Raw genomic sequence first — 14,163 nt, forward strand, 5'->3', positions numbered from 1 at the left:
TTCTCCAGATCAGCAAATGAGCACTCACATTTCATGCTAAGCAGAAGAAATTGGATTCAACAGGACCTATAATAAGAGTCCAATGGCACAACTCCAGGAGAAAGATTTAAAGTGAGGCACTAAAGGACAAACAAGTTTATTTGGTCAAGTTCAGGGGTTCATCTATACATATCAATTTATATTTCAGTTCCCAAACAACTCGGAGTTATCATGCGAAATGATGATTTCACATCAAATGTGAAATCATGGTTAAACAAGAAAAGTTTTCCTTCAAATAGAGCATGGAGATTTGTCATGTTGCTTACCTCTTCATAACGGCCATGTGCATACAGAACAGTGCCATCACCCAGCATCTTAGTGATTTCAGGGCTAAGCTTATTCTTTGATCCCCTTCTCCTACCTTTTTTCTTAGACTGCATTAGAACAGAGTAAGAACAATTTATTAACATATTTTAATCTAACATACACAAAGAACAAATTCAACATTCCAATTCTTCATCCCTGCCTCTTTTCTCAAGAGAGCATGAGGCTTTGGAGGTCAAAGTAAATAATGATGAAGTAACAACCAGGAAAGAAATAACAAATTATCCATACCCCACATTAAAGAAAGGCAGTCTCCATAAAGAAATATAATCATATAAAAATAAAGCAGAATTAATGATTTCAGATGAATATGATCCATAGTTGTAGAAGTTTTGTACTGTGGTGCCTATTTCATTACCTTGAGAGGCCCAAAAGTTATTTTTTGTTCATTTTGTGTAAGACATTATCACATAAATCATAACAAATCAAGATGAAAAGTTGTTCTAAGCAATTTGCCTTGGTTTATATGTACAAACTGTGCCAAAAACATTCTCAAAACACTCTTATAACTTTCAGAAATTATAGATGGTAAAGAACCTTTGAGGCAATAATAAATTTAAGAAATAGAGAGATTGCACAAAATGACATACCTTTCGTGACTTTCTCCGAATACCGTAACTCATGGCTTCCATTATTTCATCCATGATAGCTCCAGATATAAACTCTTGGCTAGATTTCATCTTAGGCCCCACGCTATAATTTGAAAACACTTACAAAAATAAGTCCAAATACAAGTATATTAACATCACACTAGTAAAACTTAGTTTGCATGGAAGATAATACGATTACAATCACTTCTTAATTGGAACTTCCACAATCCTCTGAATTCAAGTATAATGGAGAATTGTCCGTTACTGTTACAATTGTCCAGATGGGCCAATTCATGCCAAAACAAATACAAAGTCACAGCTTTTGTCTCAAAATTAGAATCAGATAAACATGAACATACAGAAACGCCAGCCAAAAAGAATCTCTGTGAAACAATGGAAAAAAAAAAAAAGAATGGGTAAAATAAGGAACTTGAATTCACTGAATCAAAGTAATTGTTTCCCTTCTTTTAGACATAGAAGGTAGTTTGTTTTATATAACCAAAATTTAATGAGATCAAACAAAAATTGAATTGACGCTGTGAAAAGAGAAGAAAAAGGCTAGAGTACGGGGAAGAGCTGCGGCAATGCTATGTGCAGAAGAGGACTTTGATCGGTTTGAAATCAACATTGTAACAAAAAGGCTCGAAATATTTTGATTTTGGAACTGGTCTAGTGTGTTTGCATTGTGTTGCAATTTCACCAGAATTTTGATCAGCAAATGAGACTTGTGAGGATCTTGAGTTGTGACATAATGACGGCGGATGGGAAAATTGTGAATGAGTAATCCCATAGATGGGCCATCCATTGGGCTACTGATTCAATATTTTCCCATCCAACATCATTGCTTCAAAGCTCAACATCCACACAAGTCTCATTTGCTGATACAAATTCCGGTTCCAAATCAACATCCACACAACTGAACAAAAATTCAGGTCCTTCAACTTTTCAAGTAACCATTTCGTTCTAGCTACTTGAACTTATAGCTAAAGCTTCAATACCTACTTGAATTTATAGCTAAAGATTCAATTTAATAACTAAAATTTCTCATTTTCTGACTCTTAAGGTAATCAATTTGTTTCGGTCAATTTTTTCCTTAACTACCTTCTAATATCCTTTGCCGAGTTTTTCACATTCATTTTACCGATTTGTAGCTTTTTGCATATCTTATTTGCAATTTTCCTCTACATGTTTTGATCGAGATGTCCTATTGCAATATATATCATCAGATGCACACGAGGCCGCCGAACTCCCCATATATGGCCGACGGTATCATAGACCGTTCTCATAAACCCATGTGACCCACTTCATCCCAGCTCTACACAACCAAAGAAAAGCATTATCACAGCACAAGTAATCACCCAATCCAAATCAATGCAAGTTCACTGAAAAGAAACTTATATGCAAGCTTTATAAATATATTCGATATAGATATAGAAATAGTTACTTAAATATTAAATAAACATAGTTTTATCATCTTCTACATATAAGAGCAATAACTCAAGTATACAGCTATGGTAGCGGCTGCCAATATTTGCGATTTATGAGTTATTATCAAATTTTATCATTAAATACTTTTATGATCACTTACCAATTAAAGAGAACAAGTGCGGGTCTAATACAAGCTTAATTCAAGTAAAACCTGTGACATTCCTCTAGCTAGTAGTTGCCAACTACTAGGAGATCCTAACCTCTAACCAACACTTATTACCTAATTGCTAACTTATCCGATTCCCAACAAAAGTTAAATATACAGCCTTCCTTTCAAATCTAAGTACTGTTAATCTCATAAGAATAAACAGCATAGCTGCTGTCATCATAATAAAATCACAATCTCCTTACCCAAGTCTACTAGAATACATTGATCACTCATTGCTCAATCATTGCTCATCAAAGTTACTATATAACATCTTTTTCTTCTACTCATAACAAAGTTAAACAATCAATCAAGTTAGCTGCCACCTTTTTCATGATTCTCTCATTTTCTAAAATCCATCATTAAACACTACTAAGATCGTTACCAAATGAGGGAATGAGTTCACAGCAGTATTATTAATTCAACCCCAGCAAAAATTTATGAAACTCTCCAACCTAACTGTTACCCCTCACCAACAAACCTCAAATCTCAAACCAAAGATAGCAACAAAAGCATCACTTCCTTTATTGTCTTACAAGTAATTGATGTATAATTTTATTTCTTTAACTTGTTTCAAATAAAACAATGGAGATTCCCATACGGCTTCTGCCATTTCAACAAAACTCAATTTCCTTCACCCAGAATTTATAGCAATCATATAACTCTTCTCATTCAATAACATGAGATATCACAAGCTAAATAGACCAAAAAGTGATTAATGTCCATCAAATATATAATTATTCTCATAACGGCAATTGGAAATATTTGAATTAAAGATAACGAATACATAAGTAGAATTGAATTTGGCAACTAAATTTCAGTTTACGACTAAAGTTCTCATATTATATTCTATGCCCAATACTCATCAATTCTAATTAATTATTTCTATCTAAATGTAAAAATTCTAACGTATATTCTAGCATACACATCTTAAATTAAACCAGTTCATATCCTAACTAATAAGCACTACTAGCCAAGATTTACAGATTTTTACTCACTTCGGCTTAAAAGCTAAATATAGATATCATGGCTTAGTTAATTTTGCTATTGGATCTTTATCTAATAGTAATCCAACTGATAGTCAGCAATTGGTATGTAGCTAGCCGAAATTATCCAGTCATGAGTTCACATCAACTCGAATATCATAAAGACCTTGAAGTGGTAGCTGCCATTATAAGAAAATTCCAATTTCTTTGCCAAAATCTACAATGTGTGCATTTATCTATTAATCTAGCAAGAAATAGGTTTGCAGCATCCATTCTACCTAACTTTAGCACAATCCCCCTTTACAACATATGAACAGTAGCTAAAAATTCTTAAACTTCCACCACTTAACAAATCAAGCATGTCAAAATCAATTGAGGGAACTTGTAATAAAGGAAGGGTAAAGCCGATCCTAATTCACCTAAGCCTGAAACATTCTTGTTTCCAAAGGATTGATGGTGATTCTTCATAAAATTTGCAATAGAAGCAATAATCTACCTATTTCTATACATGAATCAATTATATTTGCAATGCGAATTCAATTCATATATCAACTACAAGGTAAAGATAAAAATTTCTATCAAGAGTTAACATATATATATATATATATATATATATATATATATATATATATGTATACTGCTTAGCTTACCCAAAATTCAGATTATAGCTTCCAACAACAATTTTTAGCAAAACTTTCTAAGCTAATCTTCAGAAATAGAAGCTAGGGGTTCAAATTCTATACTAACTCAATTTATACCTCAAATCCTTCAGCTAAGACATAGAACTCATGAAATAAATCTAATAGGGTCGAAATATGGCTTACCCAACGGTAGAATACGCCGGAAATCAAAATTTTCCAGTTAGAGCGATCGTAAAAACACTGCTCACGCTCAACTCACTCTTTCTCGCTACTGCGCCGCACTCAGGCCGGTAAATGGGAAGGTGAGTCGCCGGAGGAAGACCGGAGCTTCGTCGTCCACCCGAGAGAGGCTGGAGTTGACCACTTGCACTGGAGTCGCCGGAAATCGAAGAGAGAGCTGTAATGCGATTTCCTGATCGAACGAAATCGCAGGTTTCCTGCGACAGCTGCGCTAGCTACGCTAGCCTGAGATAACAGAGGAGAGGGAGAGGGAGAGGGAAGCGGCAAGGGAGCTGGAGCGGCGGGGCGGTAGGAAGCGGTGGCGGAATGGGGCTGGTCTCCGGTGATCGGAAAACGAAAAAGGGATGGGGGAGTGGAGGTCGCGCTAACACGGAGTAAGGTTTTAGAAATTTTTTGTTATAGGTATTTTTTGGGGGAGGATTTGGTTGGAATCGGATTTGGTTAGGTCCAAATCCTGATTTTTTTTATTTTAATTGATTTTCCAATAGTTTAATTGACTCTTTAAGTTTGGTTTAACAAATAAGGTATTTATTATTACATTTTTGTTTAAATATTTCACATAGTATAATTTTATTAATTTTTAAATCTAATAATATCCTAACACGTGATCGGTTAAAATTAATATTTAGGCTTTTAAACGAAGAACTTCTACAAAAAAAAATTTTCCGGTCATTTCAACCTAAAACATTCTTGGAAAATATTTTTCAACATTTGATATAACATTAACAAATTTAATTTTCCATGATATGAATAATGCATTTACACCTATTATATTATTCATAAATAATTTATATTAAAGATAAATTTAATAATTGGATTTTCTATTTAAAATGTATTCTTATATTATAACTACTATAATGATGATTAATTTAGTTTAATAATGCGATAAATTTTTTAATTAAATTATTTAACAATATAGTGTATATCATATTAAAATAATTTAACAATATATAAATATTATAATTACTTTAAAATATATTGCTAAAATATATATTTTAAATGACATGAGCTTTAACATATTTTAAAAAATATATTATTAAAAAAATTTAATGAGTATTTTAAAATAATCATGTTGCAAAAAATATCATGCAAAATATATTTTAAATGGTATTGACCTATGAATAAATTATTTAAACATTTTTTCCCTAAAAAAAAAAGAAAAAAAGTCTCTTGACACATTTTTAACCCTTTCAAATACAATGTAGGCTGATAATTGTACCTCTTCAACAAGTTGATTGTTCCTTAGTGGACCAAAAAAACTAGTTTTGGATTATAAAATAAGTTAGAAAATTTTTTTCTCACTAAACAAGGGTAAGTCATTTTCCTTAATTATTAACTTATTTTCCATTGATCAACAACTTATTTTCCTTGGCTTATTTTTTTTAATATTCCAACTAATAGAAAATTATAGAAAATATTTTTCTGCAAGTTATTTTACAAAAACAAATAGATATATATAAATTTTGAATTTAAAATGGATTTTACCCTATTTTTAGTAAAAAAGTAACAAAATTTTAAATATTTTAAAATAATAAATAAAAATTTAAAAATAAAAAATAGAAGAAAAACTGAACTATTTTTGAAGAAGATGGAATAAAAAAGAAACATCTTAAAAAATTTTAATTTTTGTTTAATTTATAATTGATAATTTTTTTTTTTAATTTACTTAAGGCTGTATAATAGAGAGTATCGCTCCTCTCAGTACACAAAATTGATAAAAATAAATGTGCTAAAAAAAACTCGAACTCAAGACCCCACATTTCTCATATAAATGAGAAAATCAATCAGACCACCGTCTGATTAACTATAATTTATAAATTTTTATTATTGTAAAAAATAAAACAATTTATATTATATTATTTTTTCAAAATAGAATAAGTTAATTTTAAACTTAATATTCATAGCATAAATTTATGAATTTAATTTATATCTTCATATTTTTCAAATTAAATTTTGAAAATAAAAATTTAATTTGACAGTTAAATAACTTATACAAACTCAAACATCAGATAAAGAAAATATTCAAAAGCCAAAAATAAATAAATAATAAGGGGAGAATAATCCCATAGGTTTGATTATTGTTATTTTTTACAATTTAAAGTGGCAGCAATATAATTAATCAATAATAAAAGGGCTAAATGATAAATATCGTGTTTTGGCAACACTATACCCACACGGCTTATATATATATATTATATACGATAATATATTTTTTCATTAAAACTTAAAAAAAAAAACCTAGCTGAACAATTACTTTTCCCCAAATCCATTTATTACCATCTAAACAATTACTTTTCCCCAAATCCAAAAGGCAAAGATGAACCTCCACCGGTGGCTCTCACCGCCATCGCCGCCACAGCTACAGCCATAGGCAACACCGCCATTGCAAAAATATTAAAGAGAAAACCATGAAGATATTTCTGGGAGTTTTGAAGAATAATGACCTTCAGAGGTTCAAATGGATGCTGTCTCTGAACAGCCTCAAGTTCATTCTTGCAATGCTCATTCAAATAGTCAAAAATCGTGATAAATAACCGATCAACAACATCCATTACCTGCATAAAGAAAATCATTTCACAGAAAAGCATTGAACATCAATAAATTCAAGGGCTCTTGACAATTGAAAAGAACAGCCAACTCCTACCTCAGAATAGTGTTTTTTAATCTCCATTTCAACATCATGACCCACAAACTCGCAGAGATGCCTAGGTGTGTAAGATTCCTCTGCTTTGAAAACAGAACCGACCTCAAAGACACGTTCTTTATCACCACAGATTGCCATTTGCTTGTGAAGTTGATGTGACTGAGCCAAGCATGCAGGTTGCCCCTTGTAGTCCAGCTTAAATGCAGAAGCACCACCTTCACTAGCGCCTGCTAACAAATTTGAGGCGTGGATTTCATCAAAATCTTCTCAATTTAATAACTGCGTGCATATCTGCAAAATAAAGGCAATATATTTGAGAAGAAGGCTTAGCAAGTATAAATACCAACATCTGAGAAAAAAGAGCAATTTAAAGCGTGTGTGAATAAGAGAGGGACGGTTTGTGTATTTGCAAATAAGTACAACGAAAAAGAAGATAACAGGAAATTACTATGAAAACAATGTTTATGAATAGAAACTCACCACTCACCAGCTTTTGTTATTAATACAAGCCAGCAATGGTTCAATTTTTCTTATTTCTTGAATTCAAGTGCAAAAGCAACAGTAAACAAGCCTAAGTATGCAAGTCCAATGTGATTTTAATCCCTATCTGTTCTAGGATAGCCAACTACTATAAACCAGTAATTCACAAGCATGATTATTCATTCCAGACGAAAAGTACAGCAATAAAAAAAAATCATCAAATTCAAAACCAGTTTGCATCAAACTTAAAATCAATATGCCATGGTTTATGTGAGTAAACTTAGCTCAAACGAGAAATTAACCGCCAAAAAAGAGTGAAAGCACAAGGATCTCACATAGACAACTTCACTCTGAATCTGGAAATCCCCTGGTTAGCTGCGGTCCGCGAGTCCAGAACTCTATTATTCAAACATGTATCCTGATTAACAACAGGAAAAAGCTGTTCATCAGCCTGTAACATGCAACAAATAGTCCTTCAAAACATCAAATAAAGGTACAAAATTTAGTATCTAAACTCCGCAATTGTTTCTTTAATAACTAAAATGATAAGCATTTATTTCATTTCAAATATGCATGAAAAAAAAAAAAATCGCAATCCATACCTGCAAAGCTTCCTTCCCACCGCTGCTAGCAACACCAACATTAATAGGCAGGATCGAGCTTGCCCTACTAATACAATGCAATTTACTCACTTGAACCTCAACCTATTATAATAACCAACTATCAAATTCCGTTCCAAACAATAATAAAAAAAACAACACAAAAGAAAGAAAATAAATAACCTTCTGAGTAGTTCCGCATATAGGAACAGACGACGGAACCGAAACAAAGCCTCGAACATCAATAATCGATTCCAGGCTAATGCCAGCCACAAAAACAAACATCTGGCGGCTAACCAACCCAGGTTTAATAGTAACCACACACTGGACAGTGAACCCCTTCTGTCTAACGACAACACAGGCAGTATCATTTTTGACATTTATTGTGTGAACCCGGCCTCTGATCTAACACTTCCTTGTCTTTCAAAACTTCAGTTAGGTCTTGCACTTGGATCCACTCACTCGGATCACGCTCCTCCATGGATTGGAGCTTGTACAGCGGCATGTCTCCATAATTGGCCGATAGCGTATCTTCTTCGCCTGATGGTTTCACTGGAAAACGAGAGATTGTGACTTCTTCCTTTTTTTTGGTGCGAAAATGATGATTTAAATATATATATATATATATATATATATATATATATATATATAACTATTTTCTGTTCAGAAAGAATAAAAACAAAAGCCCTCTCCCACTTTGAGGCCCAAACAATATCAGCCCACTTAAATTCATTTTTTTAGGAAAACCTTGATTAATGCTGAATTAAATATACCATTTAATACCAAATCTTTATTTATATATTAATGACGTCATTTGTTTAGTATATTTAACATTAAATATTTTTTAATTTTTACATTTAGTGATAAATACTAAACTCTTAATGTTAAATATTTATTTTTTCTACTCCCTCCATTGCCAAATACTTATAAATACAAATAAAATATCATCAACCTATCTATAATATATAATTTATCTAATTTATAATATATAAAAATAGAAATTGGGAGAAAAATATTACACTTAGGAAAATATTCCTATTAATTAAAATTTTAATTAATCTTTTTTTGAACAACTGTCTGTAAATTAATTAATTTGGTGCTTGTAACCCGAATGGGAGCTAGCCTTTGCTTTCAAAAGCATTAATCAAGTTCGTGGACAGTAACGTGGTTCAAGTTTTGCGGATGGGCATTGCATGAGAACAGAATAATCAGATCAGAGTTCCTTTAATCGCTTATATCAGTTCATGGCGACTGAGTGAAATTAAACCATCAAAAAGAGCTCCTTCATGTCCAAGATAATCTAATTACCAGAGTTCATAAGAACAGAATAATTAAGGTCACACATTCCAAGCCATTAATCTTCAATGCAAGTAACTGTGTGACTACTTCCTGGCAAAACCCCAAGCCTCAAACTAATTATTACTGCATTGAACTTCTATGACTTTATTTCAAGCTCCACCGCGGTGCTCTATGCTGTTTGAGATCGAGACGGTTGATCTGAACATTGAAATGAACCAAAGGAGATATTTCAGCACAACAGTAAGCTGTAGCAATTTAAAGCAAATGCCTCAAATAGAAAATGTAGAAGACAACTGAGATTTTTCAGTTAACATTGGAAAAACATAAATCAATTCTAAAATGCCAAATTGGACTTATGAAATGCATTATGCTATCATCAATCTTGATAATCGTTCTTAGAGCAGCCAAAAGAAGGAAATTTTACTTATGAAATGCATTATGCTATCATCAATCTTGATAATCGTTTTTAGAGCAGCCAAAAGAAGGAAATTTTAGCACATGAATACACAAATATAACCAAAATCTTCCAGTGCCTCACACCTGACTAATATATATCTACTGCAAGCACTTTAATCACAATGAAAAAAAAAAATGGAAAAGAGAAAAACTATAAACTTTCAGATATATGTTGATTATTCCACCGTAAGTTTTAATACCTTTAATTTCAAAATCTACTATTGATTTAGCTGGTGATAGATGGAGGAGCATCTGGTTGTTTTTGTGGCATAGCTTTCTGGAATGCTGGTAGCTCATTGTATGCCTCATACAACCTCAATAGAAGAGGGAACTGAGTCTGCAGAAATATTGAGGAAGAAGGAAGTTTTAACTGATTGGAAAATTACATTCCGCATAGGGAAATGTAACAAAGACTAAAGTATAAAATTAACAGAATATCTAGGTAACAGTCTCAATAGGTTACTGTGTGTTCTACAGTTTACAGACAAACAACATATCCAGAAAAAAAAATAATGTACAGTAAAGGTACGAGTGCAATGCAACTCAGGAAATAAATACTACCATGTCAACTTTGAACCTTTCTGCTGCATGAATCTGTGGTGCTAGAAACAAATCTGCCTGCAAGGCAACATAAAACTCGAAGTGACTAACATATCACCAAATATTTTGACATAAATGTTTATTGTACTGTGGAAGTGAAGTTTCAGCATTATTGGGTGACATGCAATTCAAAGAAGTTCATCACATTTCCCAAACTGTAGCTTTTAAAGCTCCAACAGCCACCAGGAACTCACTCCACCATTTGGAAGCAGAGATCACACAGGACTTCCATAGAACAAGGTGTCGGTTCAAATTCTTTAAATTGCATTTGGTGCAAGAAGGTTGATTGTTCCACTTCTAACTTGCACTGACATTACAAGTTACAAAACAACAATAATTTATTTTATTTTCTTTCTTTTTAGACGACTATATCCTCTAGCAGATCAGTATTTTTTATTGGTTTAAAGAAACTCCAGGAGAACTCATACAGCTGACTCGCGAAAGAAATTAAGTATCCACGTGGTTATTAAGATCACCCTTTTTGTTTTACAATAAGCTGCTGCCTTGAAAAGTAGCAGTTTATACTTGTAAAGAGTGACAGATTTCCTATTAGACAGACTCTGTGACAATTTTAAGAAGTCCACATTTATTTATTTGTTTACTTTTTGGTGAAAAACAAGTCCCCATTTCTTTTTTCTCATAGAAAAATATGGGTGTGACTTGTTAAAAGAAAAAAATCCATAAATTACATGCTTTGGCAGAAGCTTTTTGAATCTCACCTCCATATGTGACTGTGGATTGAATTCTGTGCATTGTATGAAAAGGTAGAAAGGAAGTAAAACAAACCAGGAAAACTTCGTCTCCAGTCGCATATTTTCCAGCATGATCTTTCAACAGTTTCTCAAGTGCTGAGACAGATGCCAGTAGCCATCAAGCCAAAATTCAAATAAACAGAACCACTCACAACTTAAGACCAGAATTCTTGCAATGGTGAATTTGGTGCAAAATAAAATTTCATTGGACCTTCTTATTAACTCATCTTATATCACTACAATTTTGGTTTTGTTGTCACCAAACATTAGAAGCAATCAGACAGGGATAGCCACGAAGTATGAACTTTTCCAAAGCTTCTCATGATTGATGGAAGTTAAAAGTTATCTAAAAATACACTCAACATCTTAATTACTCAAACAATTAGGAAATACACAGCGAATATGTTCAAGTTCAATCATGGTCAAATCAGATTAGTTTTGATCATTCAACCTTATAGTATGGTATTCTAAACGTATCCATCAATTATAAATATGCAACTGATGGCACCAGGCATAACTTATGTAAGATTAGAGATAATTGTACCTTGCAAAGAACCATTTTGAGAATTTTCACGTGTGTAGTTGAAATACCATATGAATGTTATACCAGTGCCATCATTAATTATAAGTTTATGTTAAAAGTTTGACATAATTAGAAGATCCCATTTGATCTTCGCAAGAAGTAGCCTAATTAAAACTTTGATATAGTTAGAAGTTAGCAAGTTTATGTTTGTAGGTTCACAGTTTGTCATTCCTATGCCAGCTCTTAGATTCCAGGTGGTCAAGGTCATAACTTAGCTAGTTCACATTAGGCCTTTGCTGATAATTAGAAGACATAGAAAAAAATAAAAAAATTCACATGGCAAAAATTTGTAAGAGCAACAACCTTAACAATCTGTGCCAAAAAGTTTAACTTAGAAAGCAAGTTATCTCTTCTTCTTCTTCTACTACTATGGGAGATTTCATTATCAAGAACATAACAGCTTTCAAGTTTTTACAGCAATCTTTGTTCTAAATTTAATGCTTTAATAGATGGAAGTATTCCATTGTGGCAGGGTAGATCTTACCTGCAAATCCTTTTTGAACATGATACTGAACCCAAGGAATTTTCTCATCTGGACTGATCTTTTCCCCTATAAATTTCTGTGAGAGGAAACACACCAGAAAGAGATAGATAAGATACCTTGAACGCAATACATCCTCCATAATTCATAACTTAAAAGGGGTTACTTTGATACAATAATGCCACTCATACACTCACCAGCACATCTAGATTCTGAAGGGGCTGTATGCTTGAGGAAACAATATTTGCAGCCTGCGTAGCAGGTGATTAAAGAAAATCATTAGTGTCTGAATTTCATATGTTTGTGCATATAGGCTATAACAGTGAAAGGCAATGAGGTATTTTGCTGCTTAAAAAGCACCTTTGACAAAATTTTAATTTTTCTAGAAAGCAAATACAAATATGAAAGTATTGTAATAAACACACTAAAAGATTTATTTTAAATAAAAAGGAAGGCAAAAAACCATAAGCAATTAATGTTTACTGTCTACAAGATGTAAGTGCGTATTCTGCCGTTTGTTACCTAACCAGACATTACTTTCTACTTTAAATGCAATATGATAACCTGGTAATTGATGGCTCTTCTCTGAACATCACGAGGCAACAGTGGATGCTGAGGATACTTCTCATCCAAATACTGTATATACATACATCACAAAATTGAACCCAACAAAAAATAATAAAAATTAAAAACATAACAACTCATTCTTAGAAAAAAAATAAAAATAAAAATAAAAAATCAACTAACCAGCAAGATAGCAAAAGAGTCTGAAATAACAATGTCACCGTCCACCAGCACAGGCACATAGCCAATAGGATTCAGCTTCAAAAATTCTACCCAAACAAAACAAACAAAAGAAGGAAAGAAATTTCTTTTTCTGTCAACAAAAAGAGAAGAACTTGAAATTTGAAATTTGGTTAAAAACATCAGAAGAATAAAAGCTTCTCACCAGGACTGTGTTGTTGTCCTTTGAGAAGGTTAACGGGTATATACTCATAATTTACGCCTGCAAAATGAAATTGAAAATTAAAATGCTTCACATATAGAAATAATGAATAACAATCAGTAAAAGAAAGAACCTTTCAAGTTGAGGGCAATTCTGACACGGTAAGAGCAAGAGCTTCTCCAGTAGGAGTAGAGCTTAAGCTTGATGGGTTGTTCTTCAACACTTGCCTTCGACCAAATCCAAACATTAATTTTCCACAAAATCTTAGATTTTCTTTCCAATTCTAAACAAGAACTGAAAGAAAAATCAAAAAGAATATCAAAACCGAGGGAGAAAGAATTGAAAATACCATATGAAATGAAAAGAAATATAGAGAGAATTGACTTCGTCCGCTCTTCGCTGGCGCTGCTGCTAGTACTAGTCCTTATTTCTCAAGTAGTACCTACAACTTTATAATATGTTTGTTTGTATATATAATATAGGGTTCGAAAACCCAATACGTAATTAACAGTGTCTGATAGCGACATTCAATCGGATAATACTATGGCCTGTTTCACATTATAATTTGGTGCCTTTGGGTTTTTCAACTAAAATAAAAGTCAAAAATGCAATATCTTTTTATTTACCTGAAAAGACCCATTAAAAATACAGTCAAGAACATGGATCAATGAATCGGGAATTCAGTACCTGCTTACTGTGCAGCTTAAGATTATAATATTTTTTTATTATAAATTGTATACGAGTCAATCTGTAAGTTGGAATATATCTTTATCAACCTAAATTCTAAACTCCGGTGACTTTTCAGGCCTTATGAAAAACTATCTTTCCTTCGTTCCAAAATATAAATATAAATATTTTATTTTAAAATAT

The 14,163-nt window shown here is 32.4% G+C and overlaps 2 protein-coding genes and 1 pseudogene across 5 annotated transcripts in view; all 3 read right to left on the reverse strand.

The window, feature by feature from the left end:
* The window catches only part of LOC105639418 (tetratricopeptide repeat (TPR)-containing protein), a 27,398-nt gene extending 22,520 nt beyond the window's left edge, over nucleotides 1-4,878 (reverse strand). The window contains exons 1-4 of one of the 3 annotated variants that reach the window (XM_089725207.1): nucleotides 4,397-4,878; nucleotides 2,055-2,268; nucleotides 954-1,056; nucleotides 306-413 (exon numbers count right to left, since the gene is read on the reverse strand). In XM_089725207.1, coding sequence (XP_089581333.1) covers nucleotides 306-413; nucleotides 954-1,056; nucleotides 2,055-2,089 — 246 coding nt within the window. In that variant the 5' untranslated portion in view covers nucleotides 2,090-2,268; nucleotides 4,397-4,878. The remainder of the gene's footprint in view (nucleotides 1-305; nucleotides 414-953; nucleotides 1,057-2,054; nucleotides 2,269-4,396) is intronic. The other 2 variants (XM_020681428.3, XM_089725208.1) reach the window with 2 other exon arrangements.
* A 1,611-nt stretch (nucleotides 4,879-6,489) lies between these two features.
* LOC105639482 (aspartate--tRNA ligase 2, cytoplasmic-like) lies at nucleotides 6,490-8,774 on the reverse strand (annotated as a pseudogene). The gene is made up of 5 exons (XR_016322201.1): nucleotides 8,360-8,774; nucleotides 8,180-8,281; nucleotides 7,913-8,028; nucleotides 7,098-7,388; nucleotides 6,490-7,008 (listed from the first exon to the last, which is right to left on the reverse strand). The product of XR_016322201.1 is annotated as an aspartate--tRNA ligase 2, cytoplasmic-like (transcript).
* Nucleotides 8,775-9,372: 598 nt separating this feature from the next.
* Nucleotides 9,373-13,801, reverse strand: LOC105639419 (glutathione S-transferase zeta class). Its single transcript, XM_012223468.4, has 11 exons — nucleotides 13,643-13,801; nucleotides 13,427-13,520; nucleotides 13,297-13,353; nucleotides 13,095-13,180; nucleotides 12,912-12,983; nucleotides 12,545-12,598; nucleotides 12,351-12,426; nucleotides 11,318-11,379; nucleotides 10,493-10,549; nucleotides 10,132-10,268; nucleotides 9,373-9,673 (listed from the first exon to the last, which is right to left on the reverse strand). The coding sequence occupies exons 1-10, from the start codon at nucleotides 13,643-13,645 to the stop codon at nucleotides 10,158-10,160; spliced, it is 672 nt and encodes a 223-aa protein (XP_012078858.1). The 5' UTR covers nucleotides 13,646-13,801; the 3' UTR covers nucleotides 9,373-9,673; nucleotides 10,132-10,157.
* Between the last annotated feature and the right edge of the window lie 362 nt (nucleotides 13,802-14,163).

This window comes from Jatropha curcas, chromosome 8 (genome assembly GCF_041381405.1).
Source record: "Jatropha curcas cultivar XTBG-Jc1 chromosome 8, XTBG_Jcur_1.0, whole genome shotgun sequence".
Taxonomy (NCBI): Eukaryota; Viridiplantae; Streptophyta; class Magnoliopsida; order Malpighiales; family Euphorbiaceae; genus Jatropha; species Jatropha curcas.

Coding starts and splice junctions, on each gene's coding strand:
- LOC105639419 (XM_012223468.4), bottom strand. Junction 12,984..13,094: donor ACTCTTTTGCTATCTTGCTG/GTTAGTTGATTT, acceptor ATGTATATACAG/TATTTGGATGAGAAGTATCC. Junction 12,427..12,544: donor TTCAGAATCTAGATGTGCTG/GTGAGTGTATGA, acceptor TTCCTCTCACAG/AAATTTATAGGGGAAAAGAT.